Source organism: Hevea brasiliensis, chromosome 1 (genome assembly GCF_030052815.1).
Source record: "Hevea brasiliensis isolate MT/VB/25A 57/8 chromosome 1, ASM3005281v1, whole genome shotgun sequence".
Taxonomy (NCBI): Eukaryota; Viridiplantae; Streptophyta; class Magnoliopsida; order Malpighiales; family Euphorbiaceae; genus Hevea; species Hevea brasiliensis.
Window position 1 is genome coordinate 119,925,584 of NC_079493.1, and position 20,436 is coordinate 119,946,019.

Here is a 20,436-nt window from a genome sequence, read left to right on the forward strand (position 1 = left end):
TTCCTTGCTCGTCTTCCTTCAGCAAGTTGTGTTCTCACTTCTCTTTTTGCTTTGTTTTAAAAAATGGGTGTCAATTCTAATAGAGTAGAAGATTTCTCTTCCCATGAAACTGCTCTCAGAATCAACACTGAAGCAGTAATGCCACCCATGATACATAGTGTGTGCCCGCCACCCCAACAAACCACCCTGCAGAAACTGAAACTAAGGCTTGGTGAGATCTTTTTCCCTGATGATCCTCTCTACAGATTCAAGAATCAAACTTTGAGCAAGAAACTGGTTCTGGGTCTTCAATTCTTGTTCCCCATCTTCCAATGGGGTCCTGAGTATAGTTTAAGGCTGTTCAGGTCTGATATCATCTCTGGTCTCACCATTGCCAGTCTTGCCATCCCACAGGTAATTAAGAACTGCGTATTTATATAGGCATACATGAAAATGCATCATGCAGATGCATACATATACACGTACACACAGACATGCATATGTGTGTGTGTGTGTGTGAGTTTGTGTATGAATATGGATATGTGATGTGGTGCTTCTGGTTTTTGACATCTTATGGTTTATGTTATGAGCTTTAATGGGCAAAGAACTCTGAGTTGGGGTTTCCATTTATTCTTTGCTCTTTTCTTTGGATCATTAGAGTGGCAGTTATTATTAATTTAAAGGATGATCTCAAATAGGTTCATTTTTTATTTGTCAATTTTGTTCTTATATTTATCTGGGCTTGTTTTGTCTGGGAACATGATTCTTGTCTTAGCAATTCATGTAATATAACTTAATATTTTTTTATTTGACACTATTTGGCAATCAATGTTAAGATCAATTCATTTCTGGCCTAATTATATCTGAAAAAAAAGTAAACTTTAAAAAAAAAAAAAAGAAAAGAAAAATACATGGCCTTAACTGAAAATTCGAAATGAATGCGTCTTCCTTTCCAGTGATCTGATAAAGTTTCTTATGTTGCAGGGAATCAGTTATGCAAAACTCGCAAATTTGCCACCTATAGTTGGGCTATGTTAGTATCAGTATTGCAATTCACTTATGAAACAAATGGAAAAAAATGATTTTCTAAGTGAAAATTTATAATGATTAATTTTGATGCAGATTCAAGCTTTGTACCTCCATTGATATACTCTATCCTTGGAAGTTCTAGACACCTTGGTGTTGGTCCAGTCTCTATATCATCTTTGGTAATGGGGTCCATGCTAAGTGAGGCAGTTTCTCCTACTGAAGATCAAATTCTTTATCTGAAATTGGCCTTCACTGCTACCTTCTTTGCTGGTGTGTTTCAGGCTTCTCTAGGTCTACTAAGGTAAAAGATCAGTCATTCATTCGTGTTATGAGAAGTTGATAGTGATGGTTTTTGCCAGAAATTTTGTGACAACAATGTCAGTCTCGTGTGCTTCTCTTGGTGTTAACCTCAAAATTTTGTTTTAAGACAAATTTATTTAAAAAATAAAAAAAAGGAGCTAAGCCCTTAGAGAACTTTGTGGCAACTTTGACCACCATCATTTCGTTGACAAAATCATAAGAATTTGAAGAGGGTTTGATGATAAGAAGGAAATATGATTTCTACGTTCTTGAATTTGAACTGATTGTGTTTTTTATGATCATATGTTTACAGGTTAGGCTTTGTTATTGATTTTCTCTCAAAGGCCACTCTTGTTGGGTTTATGGCTGGTGCAGCCATTATTGTTTCACTGCAACAGCTAAAAGGGTTGCTTGGAATTGTTCACTTCACTAGCAAGATGCAGTTTGTTCCTGTGATGTCCTCTGTTTTCAACAACAGAGATGAGGTAATTTTCTCACAGAAGGGTACTTTATATTGCAATTACATTGGTCTTTTTTAAGAATTGCATATGATAACACAGCAGCAATTGAATTTGCAGTGGTCCTGGCAAACCATTGTTATTGGCTTCGGTTTCTTGGTGTTTCTATTGACAACAAGGCATATTGTAAGTGCCTCCATTTTGCCCACAAAAACACTCCACTAGTTTCTTATGACTGATTACAGTTCCTAAAATTTCAATATTGGATGGATTGACACAGAGCATGAAGAAACCCAAGCTTTTCTGGGTGTCAGCAGCAGCACCATTAACATCAGTGATCATCTCCACCCTTTTAGTTTTCTGCCTCAAATCAAAGATTCACGGAGTCTCAATTGTAAGAATCCATAGCTTAACCTATGCTGCTTGTATATCAGAATCATCTGCACAAGTTGTTTATGTGCACTTCTCTTAACAGATTGGTCATTTGCCTAAGGGCTTGAATCCACCCTCAGCAAATATGCTATATTTTAATGGTTCGTATCTGGCAGTTGCCATCAAAACTGGCATTGTAACTGGAATCCTATCTCTCACTGTAAGTTGTTCAAAACATGCATTTCATTCTTTATATTAATATGGCCAATAATAGCCTAAAAATCTATGTCCAAATTTGCTATTCTTAGCTTCCTCTCACAGCAGTCTTAATCTTGCTAAATATTTCCATCTTTTGGTATACCTTTTTTAGGAAGGAATTGCTGTGGGAAGAACATTTGCTGCACTAAAGAACTACCAAGTCGATGGTAACAAAGAAATGATGGCTATTGGTCTCATGAACGTTGCTGGTTCTTGTTCTTCATGTTATGTTACAACAGGTAATAATCCATAATTTAAACTTTTCTTGGTAGTTCTGTGATTCTTTCACAACTTCTAAACCGCCCATTACAACTACTGTTTCAGGATCATTTTCTCGATCTGCAGTCAACTACAACGCTGGAGCACAGACTGCACTCTCGAACATAGTAATGGCTTCAGCGGTGCTTGTGACTGTGCTCTTTCTCATGCCGCTCTTTTACTACACTCCCAATGTAATCTTGGCAGCCATCATAATAACAGCTGTGATTGGACTAATTGATTACCAGGCTGCATATCAATTGTGGAAAGTTGACAAGCTTGATTTCTTGGCTTGTTTGTGCTCCTTCTTCGGTGTCCTTTTCATTTCAGTGCCTTTGGGTCTTGCCATAGCGGTAAGCTCGCTGATTCACTTAGCTTGTCCAACATGCTTGAAAACAGCAGAAATGAATGAAAAGAGCTATAACTTGAGTGGCTTCTTGACTGGGGATTTCAGGTTGGAGTTTCAGTACTCAAAATTCTACTGCATGTCACCAGGCCAAACACCGTAGTTATGGGAAACATACCAGGAACACAAATATACCAGAGCCTCAGCAGATACAGAGAAGCTCTAAGAGTTCCTTCATTTCTCATGCTGGCTATTGAGTCCCCGATCTACTTCGCAAACTCTACTTACCTCCAAGAAAGGTTTGTTCACCTTTAATTCCCAATACTTAATACAACTTGCTGCAATTTTATCAATTTTAGATTATAAGGTCCGATACTGCCAAGTGCCAAGTTTAAAAAATGACACCAAGTTTGATCTTCCATTGCAGGATACTAAGGTGGGTTCGTGAGGAAGAAGAGAGGATAAAAGCAAATAATGGAAGTGCACTTAAATGCATAATTCTAGACATGACAGGTATATTACCTTTTTGTCTTAAGCAACTGTTCCATCATTCCTTGAATCTTCCTCAGTCCTGGAACCTATGCAACTCTTCTGTGCCAGTAGTATAAGGTTCTTCTAATGACAGTAATAATGCAATTTATGTGTCTGGTAGAATAGTCATCTGAACACTTTTCAGCATAAGAGAAACGTATTCAGGCACAAAATACCATGTAAACTACAACAGTAGCAATATTTAAGTTTCCAATTTGATGAATTGCACGACGGGTCTGCAGTACAATCGCTTAAAAGTTACCTTTTTTTTTCAGCTGTTACAGCTATAGACACAAGTGGTATTGAGTTACTATGTGAACTCAGAAAGATGATGGAGAAAAGATCTCTACAGGTAAGACCAAGACCAAATCAATTTCAGGACATTTTACTAATATAGGTTCTTTTTAATTATAACTTGGATACTCTTTTTTCTCATACAGCTTGTGTTGACAAATCCTGTTGGAAGTGTGATGGAAAAGCTGCAGCAATCCAAAGTATTGGAGTCATTTGGATTAAATGGACTCTATCTTACAGTTGAAGAAGCTATAGCCGATATTTTGGCCTTGTGGAAGTCTCAGCCATGATTGTTTAGAGTTTAGGACAGTGGAAAGAAATGAAAAGATGACTAACTCTTTCAGATTATGACAGGTTAGATATGGAGAGCTGTAGTCAGGAGAGTAGTACTCTTTTTCTGTTTGCGGGGAAGCAAGGCAATGGAAAATATTGCCTTCTTTTTTTGAAAAAAAATGAGAATAGATGATAAATATGCTCTTTTGAGAAGAGATTTTGAAGTTCTTAACTCTCAGCAAATTTATTGAATTTAATTTACTGCTGACTTCTGCATGTTTTGTTTGATGGAAGAAAGCTATTGTAGGTAGATGTTTCATTGCCTTGAAAAATATATAAAAATAGAGCTCAAAACAAATAAATCATTATTAACACACAAACAATGTGCAAGACAGATTAACAGAGATGTTGAGACATCTAATAAACACCAACAATCAAAGTATTGTTACTGTTCCTCAATAAACCTGTAGCTATAACCCAGAAGGTATAAAGTTTGAAACAAGGTGGAATTTTGAAATATAAGCTTTAATTATTCTTAAGACCCCGTTTGGCAACATGGATTCTGCAATCGCGCACAAAATGCAAAAACTAAAATGGTTTCTTTTAGAGAAGTGAAAAGAGAAAAATTTCAGGTATTTAGAGTAATCCAAATGGTGATACCTTACTTAAGATGGCTTTGGTACAAAGTTAAAAATTTGAAAGTTAAGTGTTACTTCTTTGAATTTTTAACCCATAAAAAAAAAATAATCATTAACTTAATCCCTCAATATTAACATTTAGCCTCTAAAAAGGAATAAATATTAAATAGATTAAAAATTAACATGATATCTTTTAAGCATTCAAATATTATTAACAAGAAATTAGAAATTATAAAGATAATAATTATCCTTTGTTGATTTTGCACCAAACACCCTATTAGATTTAAAAGGAACTTGGTTAAAATTTTCATATTTAGTAATTTCTAAGTTGCTATTTATGTGTATTCTCTTACAAGCAACATTGCTCTTAAATGAAAGCAGGAATTCTGTAGGATCTTGAAAATTTTCATCTTGCTATTAGTCACCGAAGCATCATCTATGCATCTAACCCATTTTATCTTTGAAAAAATAAAGAATTTGTTGTTCTCTCTGTTCATATTTGCTTGTGGAGTATGCATTATGTACTGATTGGCTTTCTACACAAATGACATAGTTGAGCTTAAAAAATGCAATAGTAAAAAAGCAAACTTTAAAAGTGAAGCCACTCTCAAATCTCAACATGGAAGATGCCACAAATGAAATGCAATGCAGCTCTCGCTTACCACCCATAACACCACTTTTCAAGAGCTCTAAGCACTGGCTATCTAAATTATTCTTTTCTAATGACCCTTTAAACGGATTAAAAAACAAAGTACTGCTCAAAGGGATGGTGTTGGGTATTCAATTCTCTTCTATCCCTATGCACCCAGTTGTAATCTTGAACTCCGGGAATCTAATGTTCTTAGGAATCATCACAGTTTAGGTATGCCCATTCCACAGATGATAAATAAATTGAACTCCCCATTTTCATGGGCTAAACCATCTTTTTATAAGGATAAATTGCAACCATTAAATTTGATACACATACTTTAATTTCCAGTGTTTCAAAATTAGTTACTTTAGTTCTTGAAATTTTAAATATTAATTATATTTTAATCTGCAAATTTTTAGATTTTATTACAATATTTCAATCTTTCAAAAGCTTATACATATCCCTAATGAAAATATAAAGACAAATTATTAATTGAAGTATTTATTAGGGGAAACCTCAGGAGGCTTTTAGCATGTTATTACGTTTGTTATAATTTCTTCTTGATGCTTACCCTGTTGAGTAGCTGAAAAACAAACCTATCATAAAGATTGAACAAATCAATATTAGTTTACCAGCCCTAAAAAGTCTAAAGACACGAGGAACGACATTTTCTCAGTTCATGGAAACTCATCCAAATTCATATTAAAATAAGGTACTGAACCAGAAAATAATATCAGAACAACAACAAGCATCTTCCCCAGAAACCACCCACAATTGTACACTGAGGGTTTCCTAGTCTCACATGCTCTATCACCCCATAATTGACAAACCATCTCCATTTTCTGTGGCCATTCCATATCATTACCTTCAGCACAGCCAATAGAATCAGTAGACTAAAAATATTCATCCTATCATAGTTTGGATTTCATATCTCACAAGCTTCATCCAAGAGCTCCTTAAAACTTTTCCGTAAGCAAAAAGTACAGGTCCAGAACCAAGTCTGTTCCTTCCTATGGAGTTTTCCTTGTCAATCAAACATCTGCATGGAAATAGTCTATGATTAAAAACATCATTCCTGTTACAACAGAAATTGGAAATCATGAAATTGGCCATTGGCCTAGTAGTTCATTGCCCATCCCTCAAGCTAATGCGCTCCAGAGCATTGAGATTCTATTGTCAAATCTCAAAATTAACAACCCCCTTTCAAATGGGTTGTCATTTCTAGTTGGTTTTTATCAAATGGCTTTAGTGAGGTAAGACAATCCCAAACTCCTTATCCCAAAGCCAATGGGCCTCCCAATAAACAAAAATAAAAAATAAAGCATAAATCACCAGAATAGAACGATATAAAAAGTTTAAAAAAAAAAACAAGAAGGGAAGAATCGAAATTATCATCTCATACACAACATATCCACACCTACATGAGTAAGAAAAATACAAAATTTCATGAATCAACGGTAGTCCACTCAGTCAGACCCAAGAACATAAACTACGTGGCAACAGAATGTATAAAATGAAAACTCAGCTCATGAAGCATAACTTTGTAAACTATCTATAATATGATAAACACCTATTATCTCCTTAAATAAAAAATACATCAGCGATAATAGAGAAACAACAGATGAAATTTCAAAAAGCCAAAACAAATGTATTGCTTGATTTCCATGAAATTTAGCAATATATTCAAACTGAAACATTTTCAAGACCCTTAATCCAGAATATAGAAAACTCTAAAGCAAGGAAAAAGACCAAAATAAACTTTAGAACATAACACGCAGCACAAGCTGTCAAAAGGATTGATAGACATAAGTCAATCAGAAAACTAAAGATTTTCTGTACCATGTCCATAAGCACACTTGAACCATGTCTTATTCCAATTTGACATCCTAAAAATGAGGCTTGCTCTCAGCTTATTCACTAAATAATGCACATGCACCTAACTGACTAAAACAGCTCAGTTTACTTACAGCCCTGAGGCCACAAACACGAATACCAACTGCATGACACATGAAATATCATGTTGATTGCTTGGGTAGCAAAAGATCACAGCAAAACAAAAAAATAGATCCTCATAGAATATTAATAAGGCTAGTAATTTCTCAACAACTGGAATTAACTGTATTCGCTCATAAGGAATATCACAAAGAAAGATGGAGGGAAGAAAAAGAAATTTAAGAAAAAAAAAAGACAATTCTCTTAGGTTGTTGCCTAACATATACAGGAATACTTTCTTACTTGATCGGTATCGCGCGATTGGAATCTCTCGAAGTTCACGTCTAATGCACAGATATTCACCCAGCAAAGCCATCACTGCAAGTCCAGTACCATTCACAATCCACCATGTCATTGAGGAAGGCCAACCTCCATAAATAATGCATATAAAAAGATGGATGACGTAGAGGGTTGCAGAAAAATCTAAACACTTCTTTGCCCTCTCAATCAAGTAAAGCATATATCCAGCTCTACGGAAACCAAACAAAACAAAAATAGGGAAGTTTAGAATATATTATAATCAAAATGTACATTCAAAACTGTTGTCGAAAGCAAAAAAGAACATAATCGGCACAAAAGGATGTGAAATTATCTTAGAACCTAGGAAATTTAGACAATCTTTCCCACAGACATCAATCATATCAACGGAAAGAAGAAACAGAGTGTCTCCACACACAAGCACATAACAGTCATCAAACTACCTAACCAAAAATGAAACTTTGAAACCAAAATTCGTTGTATTCCCGCTATCCAACTCATATTGAATGCATTACATATATTGAGTGAATAGAATACTCTAGAATTGCTAAATTGTTTTGCTTGAGCCTCCTTTACAAAGCAAATAACCATATCCCACTGCATACATATTAGAAGTAAAAGAAGCACTTAAAGAAAATGAAAGTGGATAAAGCCTGTGGACCCGATGGAATAACAATTGAAGTGTGGAAGTGTTTGGGAAATATGGGAGTGGCATGATTAACTAAATTGTTTAATAAGATTCTAAATTCAAAGAAAATGTCTGATGAATGGAGGAAGAGTGTTTTAGTAGTTATTTTTAAAAATAAGGGAGACATATAGAGTTACTCAAACTATAGCGAAATTAAACTCATAAGCCATACTATGAAGTTGTAGGAGAGAGTTGTGGAACATCGACTACGTCATGATACTTCTATCTCTCCCAATCAATTTGGCTTCATGCCTGGTCGTTCTACTATGGAAGCGATCTTTCTCATTAGAAGCTTGATGAAAAAATATAGAGATGCGAGGAAAGATTTACACATGTTTTTTATCGATTTGGAGAAGGCTTATGATAGTGTTCCAAGAGATGTCTCGTAGAGAGTGTTAGAACAAAACAAATATCTATTAAATACATACAAGTGTTGAAGACATGTATGAAGGAGCAACTACTATTGTGCGCACAATGGAGGGGGATACAAGAAATTTTTCTATCTCAGTTGGATTACAACAAGGTTCAGCGTTAAGCTCTTACTTTTTTACATTAATTTTAAATGAATTAACGAAACACATATAAGAGAGTATCCTTTGGTGCATGATGCATGATGTTTGCGGAAGACATAGTTATGATAGATGAGACAGCAAGAAAGAGTTAATAGAAAGTTAGAGTTTTGGAGAAGTACAAAGGAGTTTAAGTCTACAGGGAATGAGTTAGTTTGGATGGAGTGATACTGTCCCAAAGTAATCATTTTAAATATCTCGGCTCAGTACTCTAAGTAGAGAGGGAGGGAGGATGGCTCAGTACTCTAAGTAGAGAGGGAGGGAGGATGCGAGGAAGATGTTAATCACAGGATTAAAGTGGGACGATTGAAGTGGAGACGTGACACGTGACACGGAAGTTTAAAAGTTTTGTGTGATCGCTAGAATCCCAATAAGTTGAAATATGTCTAAGATAAGAATTGCGGATAAGAATTGCGGAGATGAAATGGAGGAGTCTAATAAAGTCCAAACGAGAGTATTAGAAGTAGTATCGAAGTTGAGAGAAGAGAGATTGAATTAGTTTAGTCATGTGAAGCGTAGACATTCAAAATTGAGAGAAGCGAGATTGAAGTAATTTAGTCATTTAAAACTTACATTAAACATTCGGAGTCACTAGTTAGATAAACAGGGGAAAAAAAAAAGTAAAACTAAATCTATTTGAACCGATTTGGAGGAGAGCAGTTATTTAGCATTACACATTTTTTATTATTTAACACTAAATCATTTAGATTTGAAAAAAAGAATATATATATCGGACCCAAATTGTTGGGATAAATACTTATCTGAGTATTTAGTCCACCAATAGATTCCACTGCTAATGCAAACACTAAGAACTTCTCCAAACATTTACGGTCAACAAAATGTAACTAATAAAATGGAAAGCAATACCTCAATAGTCAAATCACACTCAATAATCTACGGTTCTAGTGAACTAACAAAACTGAACCAAAACCTGAGGATCCAAAAACTAATTAAACCGTACAGAAAAAAACCATCAAAGCACATGTTCAGGTTTTTACTGGGCTAACAGAACAACTTATTGAGGAAAAATAAAAACAGCAAAAGAAGCAAAATTGATTAAACACTTACCCAGCAATGGAGCTAAAGAGAAAGGAGGCGATTACACACCAACCAGTGATGGTAGAGGTAGTAACAGCAACGAAATCAAAGAAATAAACGAGACTCAAGCGAGACACGCGAGTCCCAACAAGAATCGATAAGAAAGAACCAAGCGTGAGATAGTAAAGGCATTGAAGGCACACTATTTGGGCAACAATTAGCCATGGATCCCATACCACTGCACCATAGAACATGACTAACCTTAATCCTAACACTCACCTAAAAAACTCTCCAAAATCAATTCACTACCGAACGAACTTAGAATTGTTTATCAAAAAAAAAAAAAAGAAACTCCAGCGAAATTAAAATTCTCGCCCCATCTGAAGCTTTCTGAAAACAGAAAAAATAGTGAGATTTTTTTTTTCTGAAATGAAAGTGAAAATTGAGGGAATGAATAGTGGACGGATCGGATCCGAGAGTGTAACGATTGGTGAAATTGAGAAGATTAATTTAAATCAATGAAGAAGCAAAACAAAACCCTAGATTCGAATGGAGAGGTACAGGAAGTGGCCGTTTACAGAGAAGATTTAGGAAGAAGAAGAGAGAAGAAATAGCAAATACGAGCATCCAGGCGAGGCCTCCTCGTGCAGCGTAATGTAAAAGCACAAACACGAATTAAAAGAGCAGCGTGAACGGACCACAAAAAAAAACATAATTTCAGCCCACATAATTTATGTCTTAAGTTTGCTTGGCCCATCCCACAGTAAGATCCATGTTACAGAATAATTAGTCCTTTCCATCAAGGATATTTCATTTCTTTCACTGTCCTAAGTGTGCCTAAAAAAATCAAGGATTTTTCATCCGGCCTTGATCCATTGCTGAAAAAACTCAATCTTGAAGTTCTAATTGCATTACATCTATTATCTTGGGAAGTGGTGAATCAGGAAAGCTACCCTTTTGAGGGTATAGTAATAATAATGGCTTTCTAATTTCAATATTACATATACTCGATAACTGAACTAACGGCCAATTAATATTCAATGCCCAAGCCATTGTGAAGATGGAAAGCTTTTGCCTCTTTACTCAAATTTGGAATAGAACCATCCCACAGTTACTTAGAGAAACATTCAGATGATGAAAAATAATTTTAACAAGACAAACTCGGCAAACCTTTCCAGAAAAAGATTGTGAATCTGATCTAATATTCTTAAAACAAACACCATGGGAAAAATTACGAACAAGGATTTCCTCATTTTTATGCATCAAGCTCAAATCTATACATACACTGGTATGGGGAAAAATCTCCATATAGATGAAATGGATGAAAACCCTGAAATAGACAGTTTGAAGGTTGATAACAGCAAAACAATTTATAATAGGAGAACTAGTCAGATATTAATATTGGCAATCCGTGAATTACTTTTAAAATACTTCACTGGGAGTTGGCTCTTCTTCTTCTGCCAGTTCTCTTCGCAGTAACAGAGATCTTGTCTTCTGCTTCACTTTTCTGAGATTTCTGCTCTTTTCCAGGAGTTTTTGAGGAATTTATCTGACTCCTTAATTTCAATATTTCACCCTTGGCAAAGGCCAATTCTTCTTCAAATTTCTTTGCCTTCTTCTCCAAAATCTCCCTTTCCTTGCCAAGCATCAAGACAATGCTATGGGCATCTTCCATATTCTCTTGGGCCTCTTTAGATGCGTTCTTCTGCTTTGTTAGGGACTTGTAAAGCACCTCTTTCTCATCTTCAAGGTTAGAAATCCTAGAATTAGCTTTCTCTAGCTCCCCAGAAAGTATCAATGCATTTCGATTCATCTCATCCAGTGATTTAGTAGCATCTTCTAGATCTGTTTCAAGAGATTTTCTTGCCTCCCTGTCCTTCATGATTTGATTCTCCAGCCGTTGTAGCTCTTTGTTCAAAGAAGAAACTATTTTTTTCTCTTCTCTTAGTTCATTGGCTGTGACTTCGGCTTTCTGATAGACATCTATCAATTCTTTCTGCACACTATCACGATTTTCTGTCACGGCTGCCAGTTCATGGGACATCAACTGCATCTCATCCTTAGTTTTCATCAGTTGTTCCCTCACTGCTATAATCTCATTGGCTAACACTTCACCACTCTGTGTCTCCTTCTCAAGTCTCTTCCGCATTGTTTCTGCAGCTTCAGAAAACTCAGCCTGAACTCTAGAAACCTCAGCCTCAAGATCAGTGCACCTATTTCTTGACTGCTGCAGTTCTTTTGCCAGATCAGATGCCTCATTTCTCAACTTCCCAAGATCTTCCTGAGTGCCTTGAAGTTCATGTTTCAGATTCATCACATTGTTCAATTCTGTATCAAGCATCTTTCTCAAATCTACCTTTACCTGTGTCAAATCTGTAATCATGGCTTGGTTTCTGCTTACTTCATTCAGAGCAAGCTCAAGCTTTTCCTTTAGTTGGTGAAGCTCATCTTCTCTTTCTGCCAACAGCTTAGTATCCAAAGCAGCCTTCTTTTCAGAGGACAACTTCAGATCACTGTAGCACTCCTGAACAGCATCGAGTTTCTTGTTAGATTCATCCCTCTCAAACATTAAAGAACTCACTGCCAAATTTAATTCATCCACCACAGAATTCTTCGATTCCAGTTCCTTTCTATTTTTCCAAAGTTCATCTTTCAATGCTGTGATTTCTCTTTGTGCCTTGGCCAGTTCATCCTTTGTTTCCTTGTACGTAGTACTCAAGTTCTTCAATTCCAATTCCTTTTCAGCAAGTGAAGAGGTGAGATGTTGAACATTATCTTCCTCATCTTTGAGCTCTAAACTAAGCAAGTTAGTCTTATCTTGTAAGACTTCAATTGAATTGAGCTTTTCCTTTAGTTCTCGTTCAAGAGCTTTCTTATCTTCCTCAGCCTTTGAAAGGTTGGTTTCTAGAATATCCATTTGAAATTTGAGTTCATCAACTGTTCTTTTCTCATTTTTCAGCTCCTGTCCTAGCCCTGTAATTGTACTGTTAGCTGATTTTAGTTGGTTCACAAGAACCAGCTGTTCATCCTTTGCCCTTCTGAGTTGCTTTGTCCATTCTTCCTGTTTATTCAATAGCTTTGACTCAAAGTTCTTCTCTAAGGACACAATGGCAGCTTCCTTCTCTTTCAGTTTGGCTGTCATCTGTGCATCCCACCAGTTCATGTATTAATTAAGAAAAATTATCACCAAACAATGCATTATAAAGTCAAATTAGAAGAAACAAGTTCGAAGAAGACTCTAAATTTGAGAGAAAATACAGGATTTCTTCAGCTTTGAACATCTAGAGAAAGAGAGAGATTTTAAAAGAAATAATAAAAGAAAACAAAATTTTGAAGTCCTTCAACATCCAAAGGTATGAGAGTATTTATCTTAAATTCTCTCAACAGGGTAAAATCAGGTTGCATGAAAAATAAGACAGAATGTCAGCAGTGGCTTACAGATTCTATTGCTGTTTCAGTAGCTTTCTTCTCTTTCTTAGTCAATGCATAGAGCGCACCAATAACACCAGTACCAAATACACCAAGTACATTCAGAAGAGACAGGAAGGGATTTGGTGGTGTATATCTTTGAAGTGCAAGCTGTCCACAAACACAACTAACTAAGAAGTACAAAATCAAAAAATATAAAATCAAAAATACCAAAAGTTACTTGTCTGGATTTATTTGTAGACGAAGCAGAGATTCATACCTGTTCTTTTGAGTTATCTTCAGGTGTCTTGAGCTCACTTTCTTCTGAAACAAAGTAAACAAATGCTTAAACAGTTAAAGAAGGAGATGATACAGTTCGACACCAAAAGTAATCATTACAATAAAGAAAAAATTTTTCCTTCAAGAAGAAAGACCAAATACGTAGGATGGTCACCCAACATATCTATAATACATGTCATATCTTGCTGCAAATAATGTTAAGCCTCCAGCTCATTACTTGATCCCACAAGGCTTCCTAGACGATTTCATGTTTATTCAATTTTGATGTTTCAAGAAATTCTCATCAATCATACAATTGCTTGTATAACAAAATTACTAAACAGAGATATTATGCTATCAAAGCAAAAATACAAATTATTCACCCAAAACCTTCATTCCATCAGTATCTGAAATAATGATATTTTTCATTTTACATTAAGCCTTACCATGTGTACCAGCTATTTAAAATAAAGGGCGTGACCATTTACAGATACTATAAATCAGCTTATCCTTCACCAGATTCTAAGAACTCACCAGAAAAGAAAATGATATAGCTATCAAAGACTATTGTAAAATTAAAAGTACCATTTTTTAGATAATTTTAATAAGACATTTTTCTACAATTACGATACTTCATACATTCTTCTATTCTTTAGATTCAAATAAGCACTTCCAAGGTGTTTTGACACATTATTGAATTTATTATTCACTGGCTCAAAATTCATGAGCCATACTATGAAGTTGTGGGAGAGAGTTGTGGAGCATCGACTACGTCATGATACTTCTATCTCTCTCAATCAATTTGGTTTCATGCCTGGTCGTTCAACTATGGAAGCGATCTTTCTCATTAGAAGCTTGATGGAGAAATATAGAGATGGGAAGAAAGATCTACACATGGTTTTTATTGATTTGGAGAAGGCTTATGATAGTGTTCCAAGAGAGGTCTTATGGAATGCGTTAGAACAAAAGAGGGTATCTATTAGGTATATACAAGTATTGAAAGATATGTATGAAGGAGCAACTACTATTGTGCGGGAGGGGACACAAGAGATTTTCCGATCTCAATTGGATTACACCAAGGATCAGCCATAAGCCCTTACCTTTTTACATTAGTTTTAGATGAACTGACGAAACATATACAAGAGAGTATTCCTTGGTGCATGATGTTTGCGGATGATATTGTTCTGATAGATGAGACACGAGAAGGAGTCAATAGGAAGCTAGAACTTTGGAGAAGTACTCTAGAGTCAAAGGGTTTTAAGTTAAGTAGAACAGAATACATGCATTGCAAGTTTGAATGCCAAACCGTGATAGGGAAGGAGTTAGTTTGAATGGAGTGGCACTGTCCCAAAGTAATCACTTTAAATATCTAGGCTCCTTCAAGTAGATGGGGATGTGAGGAGGATGTTAGTCATAGGATTAAAGCCGGATGGTTGAAGTGGAGATGTGCCACGGGAGTTTTATGTGATCGTAAGATTCCCAATAAATTAAAAGGAAAATTTTAACAACCATACGGCTATGCTATATGGTAGTGAGTGTTGGGCACTGAAAGAGTCGTATGCATCTAAGATAAGAGTTGCAGAGATGAGAATGTTAAGGTGGATGAGTGGCCATACTAGACTAGATAAAGTCCGTAATGAAAGTATTAGAGAAAAGGTAGGAGTGGTGCCAATTGAAGATAAGTTGAGAGAAGGGAGATTGAGGTGGTTTGGTCATGTGAAGCGTAGACATAAGGAGGCTCCAGTTAGACAAGTAGAGCACATTAGGCTAGAGGATAGAAAGAAAAAAAGGGGTAGACCTAAATTGACTTGGAGGAGAGTAGTACAGCATGACTTAGAAGCATTACACATTTCTGAGGATTTAACCCAAAATCGTTCAGAGTGGAAAAAGCGAATCCATATAGCCGACCCCAAATTTTTGGGATAAAGGCTTAGTTGAGTTGAGTTGAGTTGGCTCAAAATTCAATATTTCAGAATTCAAATTGTCTTACTCAAATTTTGATGCAATATCCACTTATTCATTTCACTTCCAATTTGTGCTTCTTGCTTATCCACCATATCCCAAACCCTATACTTCATTATTAAGAACCCTATAAAACTCAATGGAAGAAAGCAGTGAAAGGAAATGATTTGATGTAATAATGTTCATAAAGATTCTATATGAAAGTTAACAGGAAGGAAGGATCATTATATTCAAGAATCCAAAATACTAAATTATGGCCATTGAAAAGATTTTAAAGCATAAGTGAAGAAGATCATTCACCCATGTTGGGCTTGAAGCCCATCATGTAAATGATGGCCAAAGCGCCATGTGAAAATTGCCAGCAATTTCTTTTAGAGAGAAATTGAATATCTTGCAAAATGATAGAATCCTTCAACATGTAGGAATTCTTAGCACTATAGGTTTTGGTCTTCTACTCATAATAGAAGAGTATGAGAAATAAAAGGTTCACATGAAGGAGCAGATACAATTTTCTCTCTTTCTTGTGAATTGGCAAAAATACATAGTGCTATAAGGGTGGATTTTTGGCAACAATAAGAGAACAAAGGTGGTGCAAACTTTGGTGCTACAAGGTTCTCTTATTCATTGTGATTTCTTTCTCATCAATTTCTTTGGGAATTATCTGCAATCCATATCCAGGTACACTTAGACTTTAATTTTTCTAACAATAAGTTAACGGAAACTGAATATAGGTTCAGTCCAGTACAAAACGAGAATATCAAGCAGCATACACAGGTATTTATAACCAAACAGAAGCTAGAGTAAATGTTTACACTATCCCAGATGCAATAAACCATGATACAGGAACAAAACCAATGTTTACCCTATACCATAGACCAAAATAATACAAAGAACCAGCCAATAAAACTTGAAATAGCAAGAGCACACTCATATCACTCATTATCCTCTATTTCTAGTCAAAATGTGAAAAACCCACACCACGCAATTCAACAATTTGACAAAATCAGAGAAAACAGAAATGAGACTTAAAAAAAAAATTTAAAAAAAACTCACTTGTAAATGAACCTTCAATAGCTCTGGCCCTGAGTTGCAAGAAGGGAAGAACCGTAATACCCACAAAGAGAACTGCTCTCTTCTTGCTAAAAACGATATCGTCTGGATCTTCTTGGCGCGTACAAGCAACAATGGTTGCCCTCTTTTTCTTGGTCTTCCCATTACAGTTCTTAGCATTAAGAAGTACAGAATGGGAATGAGAAGAGGAGAAAGAAGAAGAAGGGAGAAAGTGAGACTGCAACAGGTGGGAGCTTCCCATTGCAAAGCCCATGGGCTAGTTTTGTCGATGGAGATAAAAGGGATGCGCTATAAGCTATGCAGTCATAGTCTACGCGACCGACCGACCGACTTTTGCTGCATCTAGCCACTTCACTCTGCTTCAAAATATTTCAATTTGCCCGCTATTTTAGCATAAAATTTAATTAAATATAAAATATAAAAGTTAAATCAATTAAATTTAAAATTATAGATTTTTTTGATTAATTAAATTTAAAATACACGTGCTAATCTCATTTAATTTTGAAGTTTAAATTTGAATTAGAATTTAAAATTTACTTTTATATATCATTTCTAATATAAAATATATTCAAAATTATATAAAAATTAAGTATTTAACTATAATTAGAAATCACTAAACCAAAATTCATAATATTTAAACTCAGTTGTGTTCCAACTTAATCAATGTATTCAACTTGACTAAAAGATTCACAACATAAATATTTATTGTTAATTAGATGATAGCGCTAGATATTAATCATTAGTTGTTATTATTTATATAATAATTTAAAGTAAAAATATTCAGTAAAAATAATTATTTGATTAGTTATTAAATATAAAAATAATGATATTACCGAATAATATAAATAAGAGAAATAATATTTTTACTAAAGTCAAAATATTAAACGTTATTTTAAAACTATTGACAAACAAAGCTTTTAAAAGTGATAACATCAATAGCTGGATCTAATCAAGAAGTCAGAGAAATTCATGGAGCAAATCAATGATCATCATATCAAATCAAGGATATTAAGGAATCTGTAGATTTACCTGCATCATTTTTCTATGTATATAAATATAGACCTTGTACAGCAAATAATCATATAAAAAAAGAGAAACCATTTTGTTCATGGTATCAGAGCAGTAAAGATCCCACCTCGACAACATCAGCTCATTGTTCAAATACACCTAACCTTTCTGTACCTGTTATTACTCCACCTTGGCTAACACATCCAAGAAAGAAACAGAACATGACCAGTTCACCTTATCAAATTCTGATCACCCAGGCATGTCACTAATCAACGTCCCTCTCACTAGCGATAATTACCTCACTTGGAGTCGATCCATGTTGATCGGATTAAGGGCCAAAGATAAACTTGGGTTCATCCATGGCACATGCAAAAAGCCAGTAGATACCTCTCCAGATTCTGAGAAATGGCTCAAGGTCGACAGCATGGTCATCTCTTGGATACTAAGTTCTATGTCAAAAGAAATAGTAGAAGCTTTTCTATATGCATCGTCTGCCAAGGATTTATGGGATGAGCTTGCCCAGAGATTTGGTGAAAGCAACGGTCCCTTGATATATCAAATCAACAGAGAGATATGCTCTCTTAGCCAAGGTAATATGTCTCTCATAAATTACTTCACTAAGCTCAAAAAGCTTTGGGATGAACTAGCTTGTCTCGAGCAATTTCCAGTTTGTGAATGTGAAGCCTCAAAGGAAATTGCAGAGATGGAAAATAATACAAAATTGATTCAGTTCCTTATGGGATTGAACCCATCTTATGACCATGTCCGCAACCAAATTCTGCTCATGGACCCATTCCCACCTGTCAACAAAGCCTACTCTATGGCTTTGCAAGTTGAAAAACAGAGAGAGATCAACACTTTTTCCCTTGACAGCACCGAATCATCCCTAGCCATGCTGGCAAAAGGATTGAGCTCCAAAAGAATCCATGAAGGCAACAAAAATCAAAACAAAAGGAAGGATGGAATCAAGAAAGAGGATAAATACTGTGAGCATTGTAAGACAACCAGCTACTTCTCGGAAAGCTACTTTAAAATCATTGAATACCCGGAATGGTATAAAGGACGAAGAACCACACCATCTGCTAATCTAGCAAATACAACTTCTTAGGGAAGTATAGCAGATGAATCCATTGAACAAGGCAAACATTCTGGAGATTGGAACAACCCAAATCTCACTAACTTGATCCAGCAAGAAATCATGAAAGCATTGAAAGGTGAAATCGATCATGAAGCTGGTTGTGTCGACTTCCCTAACTTCGCTGGTAAGAGTTCTCACACCTCTACTTTATGTAAAGATGGTAAATGGATTATTGATAGTGGTGCAATGACTCATATGTGTTGTGATCGAAATCTTTTTACCACTCTTACGCCCCAAAAATCACACAATTTTGTTCAACTACCTGATGACTCCACCAAAAAAATTACCCATATAGGAACCGTGGAGTTACATCCACATTTGAAATTACAAAATGTGATTTATATACCTGAATTCAAACATAACCTCTTGTCCATTCACCAATTATCTAAAGATTCGCAAATTCCTATTCTCTTCACTAATAATCATTATTATATGCAGGACCCCTGGACTAGGAAGTTATTGGCAATTGGAAGGATGGACAAGGGACTATATAAGCTTGTCACAAGCTCATTCAACCAAGCTCGACATCCCTCTGTGCTCACTACATTTGAGGAACTATGTCAACTTTCAAATAATTGTAGAGATTCTGTCAATGCAATTTCAAGTCATGTCAATGACTCCTATTTGTGGCATCAAAGGCTCGGGCATGCATCTGAGTCTACATTTTCTCATATTGCCAAAATAAAATTCAATGGAAATCATTTTGATTGTGATATATGTCCATTGGCTAAGCAACAAAGGTTGCCTTTTCCAAAAAGTACCATTAACAGCTTAGCCATTTTCCAACTATTACATCTCGATCTATGGGGTCCATATAAGATCATGTCCTTGCAAGGCGCATCCTACTTCCTCACCATCGTGGATGACTATAGCAAGTCAACCTGGACATACTTACTAGCTGATAAATTTCAAGTTCCCTCCACCATCGCAACATTCTTACAATTCATCAAGAACTACTTTGAAGGCACTGTGAAAATCATACGAACAGATAACGGGACTAAATTTATCAACCAAGAATGTGAACAATTGTTTGTTCAAAATGGTATCTTACACCAAAGGACCTGCTGTAGACACCATATTTTGGCCGATCCCCAAAATCAATGAGACTTTGAAACCGATCCCCAGTACTTAGTCTCCTTTGACAGCTAACTACATTTCCGATCTCTCTTTGTTAGATAATTACATTTCCGATCTCTCCTCACAAAGGATTAAATCAATGCTAAGTCCTCACATCGGTCAAAGCCCAAACCCATTGTCGAATCTCCGGACCAGTCAAGTATATTCATGATCTCTGTTGACAAACAAAATGAACTGACACTTGATCTTTTCTTACCAGTTTTATTGCCGATCTTCCTTAGGAATAATCAAAGGTTTCATTCCGGCTCAATGATGATCTCGATCTTAAATGTTCAAGCCAAATTTTCAATTAAGTTCTGTTTAACGTTGGTTCCTTACCAATCTCATTCATACTGTGTTTTCCGATCTCTCACACTTAGGATAATAATCGCCTCCAGTTATTTCAATATACTCAGACAAACAAGGATTTAGAAATTTTCCGATCACAACCATTCATCGAACAAAAAGGCATTCTATTTCATTTCATTGTAAAATTTGTACAAGTTATTCAGCTGGGGGATCACCCCCAGCCTGATCTACAT

General features: G+C 35.6%; 4 protein-coding genes across 5 annotated transcripts; 2 read left to right on the plus strand and 2 right to left on the minus strand.

Annotated features, from left to right (window-relative positions):
- On the plus strand, positions 1–4,374 carry LOC110660380 (probable sulfate transporter 3.4). The gene is made up of 13 exons (XM_058149340.1): positions 1–393; positions 964–1,012; positions 1,102–1,309; positions 1,622–1,793; positions 1,887–1,952; positions 2,047–2,160; positions 2,242–2,358; positions 2,509–2,635; positions 2,721–3,007; positions 3,109–3,299; positions 3,428–3,513; positions 3,807–3,883; positions 3,972–4,374. Exons 1-13 carry the CDS (start codon positions 64–66, stop codon positions 4,113–4,115), a joined length of 1,968 nt encoding a protein of 655 aa, XP_058005323.1. The 5' UTR covers positions 1–63; the 3' UTR covers positions 4,116–4,374.
- Positions 4,375–6,043: 1,669 nt separating this feature from the next.
- Positions 6,044–10,614, minus strand: LOC110660382 (uncharacterized). The gene is made up of 3 exons (XM_021818687.2): positions 9,943–10,614; positions 7,603–7,829; positions 6,044–6,406 (listed from the first exon to the last, which is right to left on the minus strand). Exons 1-3 carry the CDS (start codon positions 10,164–10,166, stop codon positions 6,399–6,401), a joined length of 459 nt encoding a protein of 152 aa, XP_021674379.1. The 5' UTR covers positions 10,167–10,614; the 3' UTR covers positions 6,044–6,398.
- A 529-nt stretch (positions 10,615–11,143) lies between these two features.
- On the minus strand, positions 11,144–17,086 carry LOC110660379 (MAR-binding filament-like protein 1-1). Of its 2 annotated transcripts, none has more exons than XM_021818683.2 (4): positions 16,615–17,086; positions 13,601–13,641; positions 13,351–13,491; positions 11,144–13,054 (listed from the first exon to the last, which is right to left on the minus strand). In XM_021818683.2, the coding sequence occupies exons 1-4, from the start codon at positions 16,883–16,885 to the stop codon at positions 11,345–11,347; spliced, it is 2,163 nt and encodes a 720-aa protein (XP_021674375.2). In that variant the 5' UTR covers positions 16,886–17,086; the 3' UTR covers positions 11,144–11,344. The 2 variants fall into 2 exon arrangements, with proteins under 2 accessions (XP_021674375.2, XP_021674374.2); XM_021818682.2 differs by having other exon boundaries at positions 13,601–13,644; positions 16,615–17,082.
- Positions 17,087–17,956: 870 nt separating this feature from the next.
- On the plus strand, positions 17,957–18,748 carry LOC131183807 (uncharacterized). The gene has a single exon (XM_058154436.1). It carries the CDS (start codon positions 17,957–17,959, stop codon positions 18,746–18,748), a length of 792 nt encoding a protein of 263 aa, XP_058010419.1.
- Positions 18,749–20,436: the final 1,688 nt, after the last annotated feature.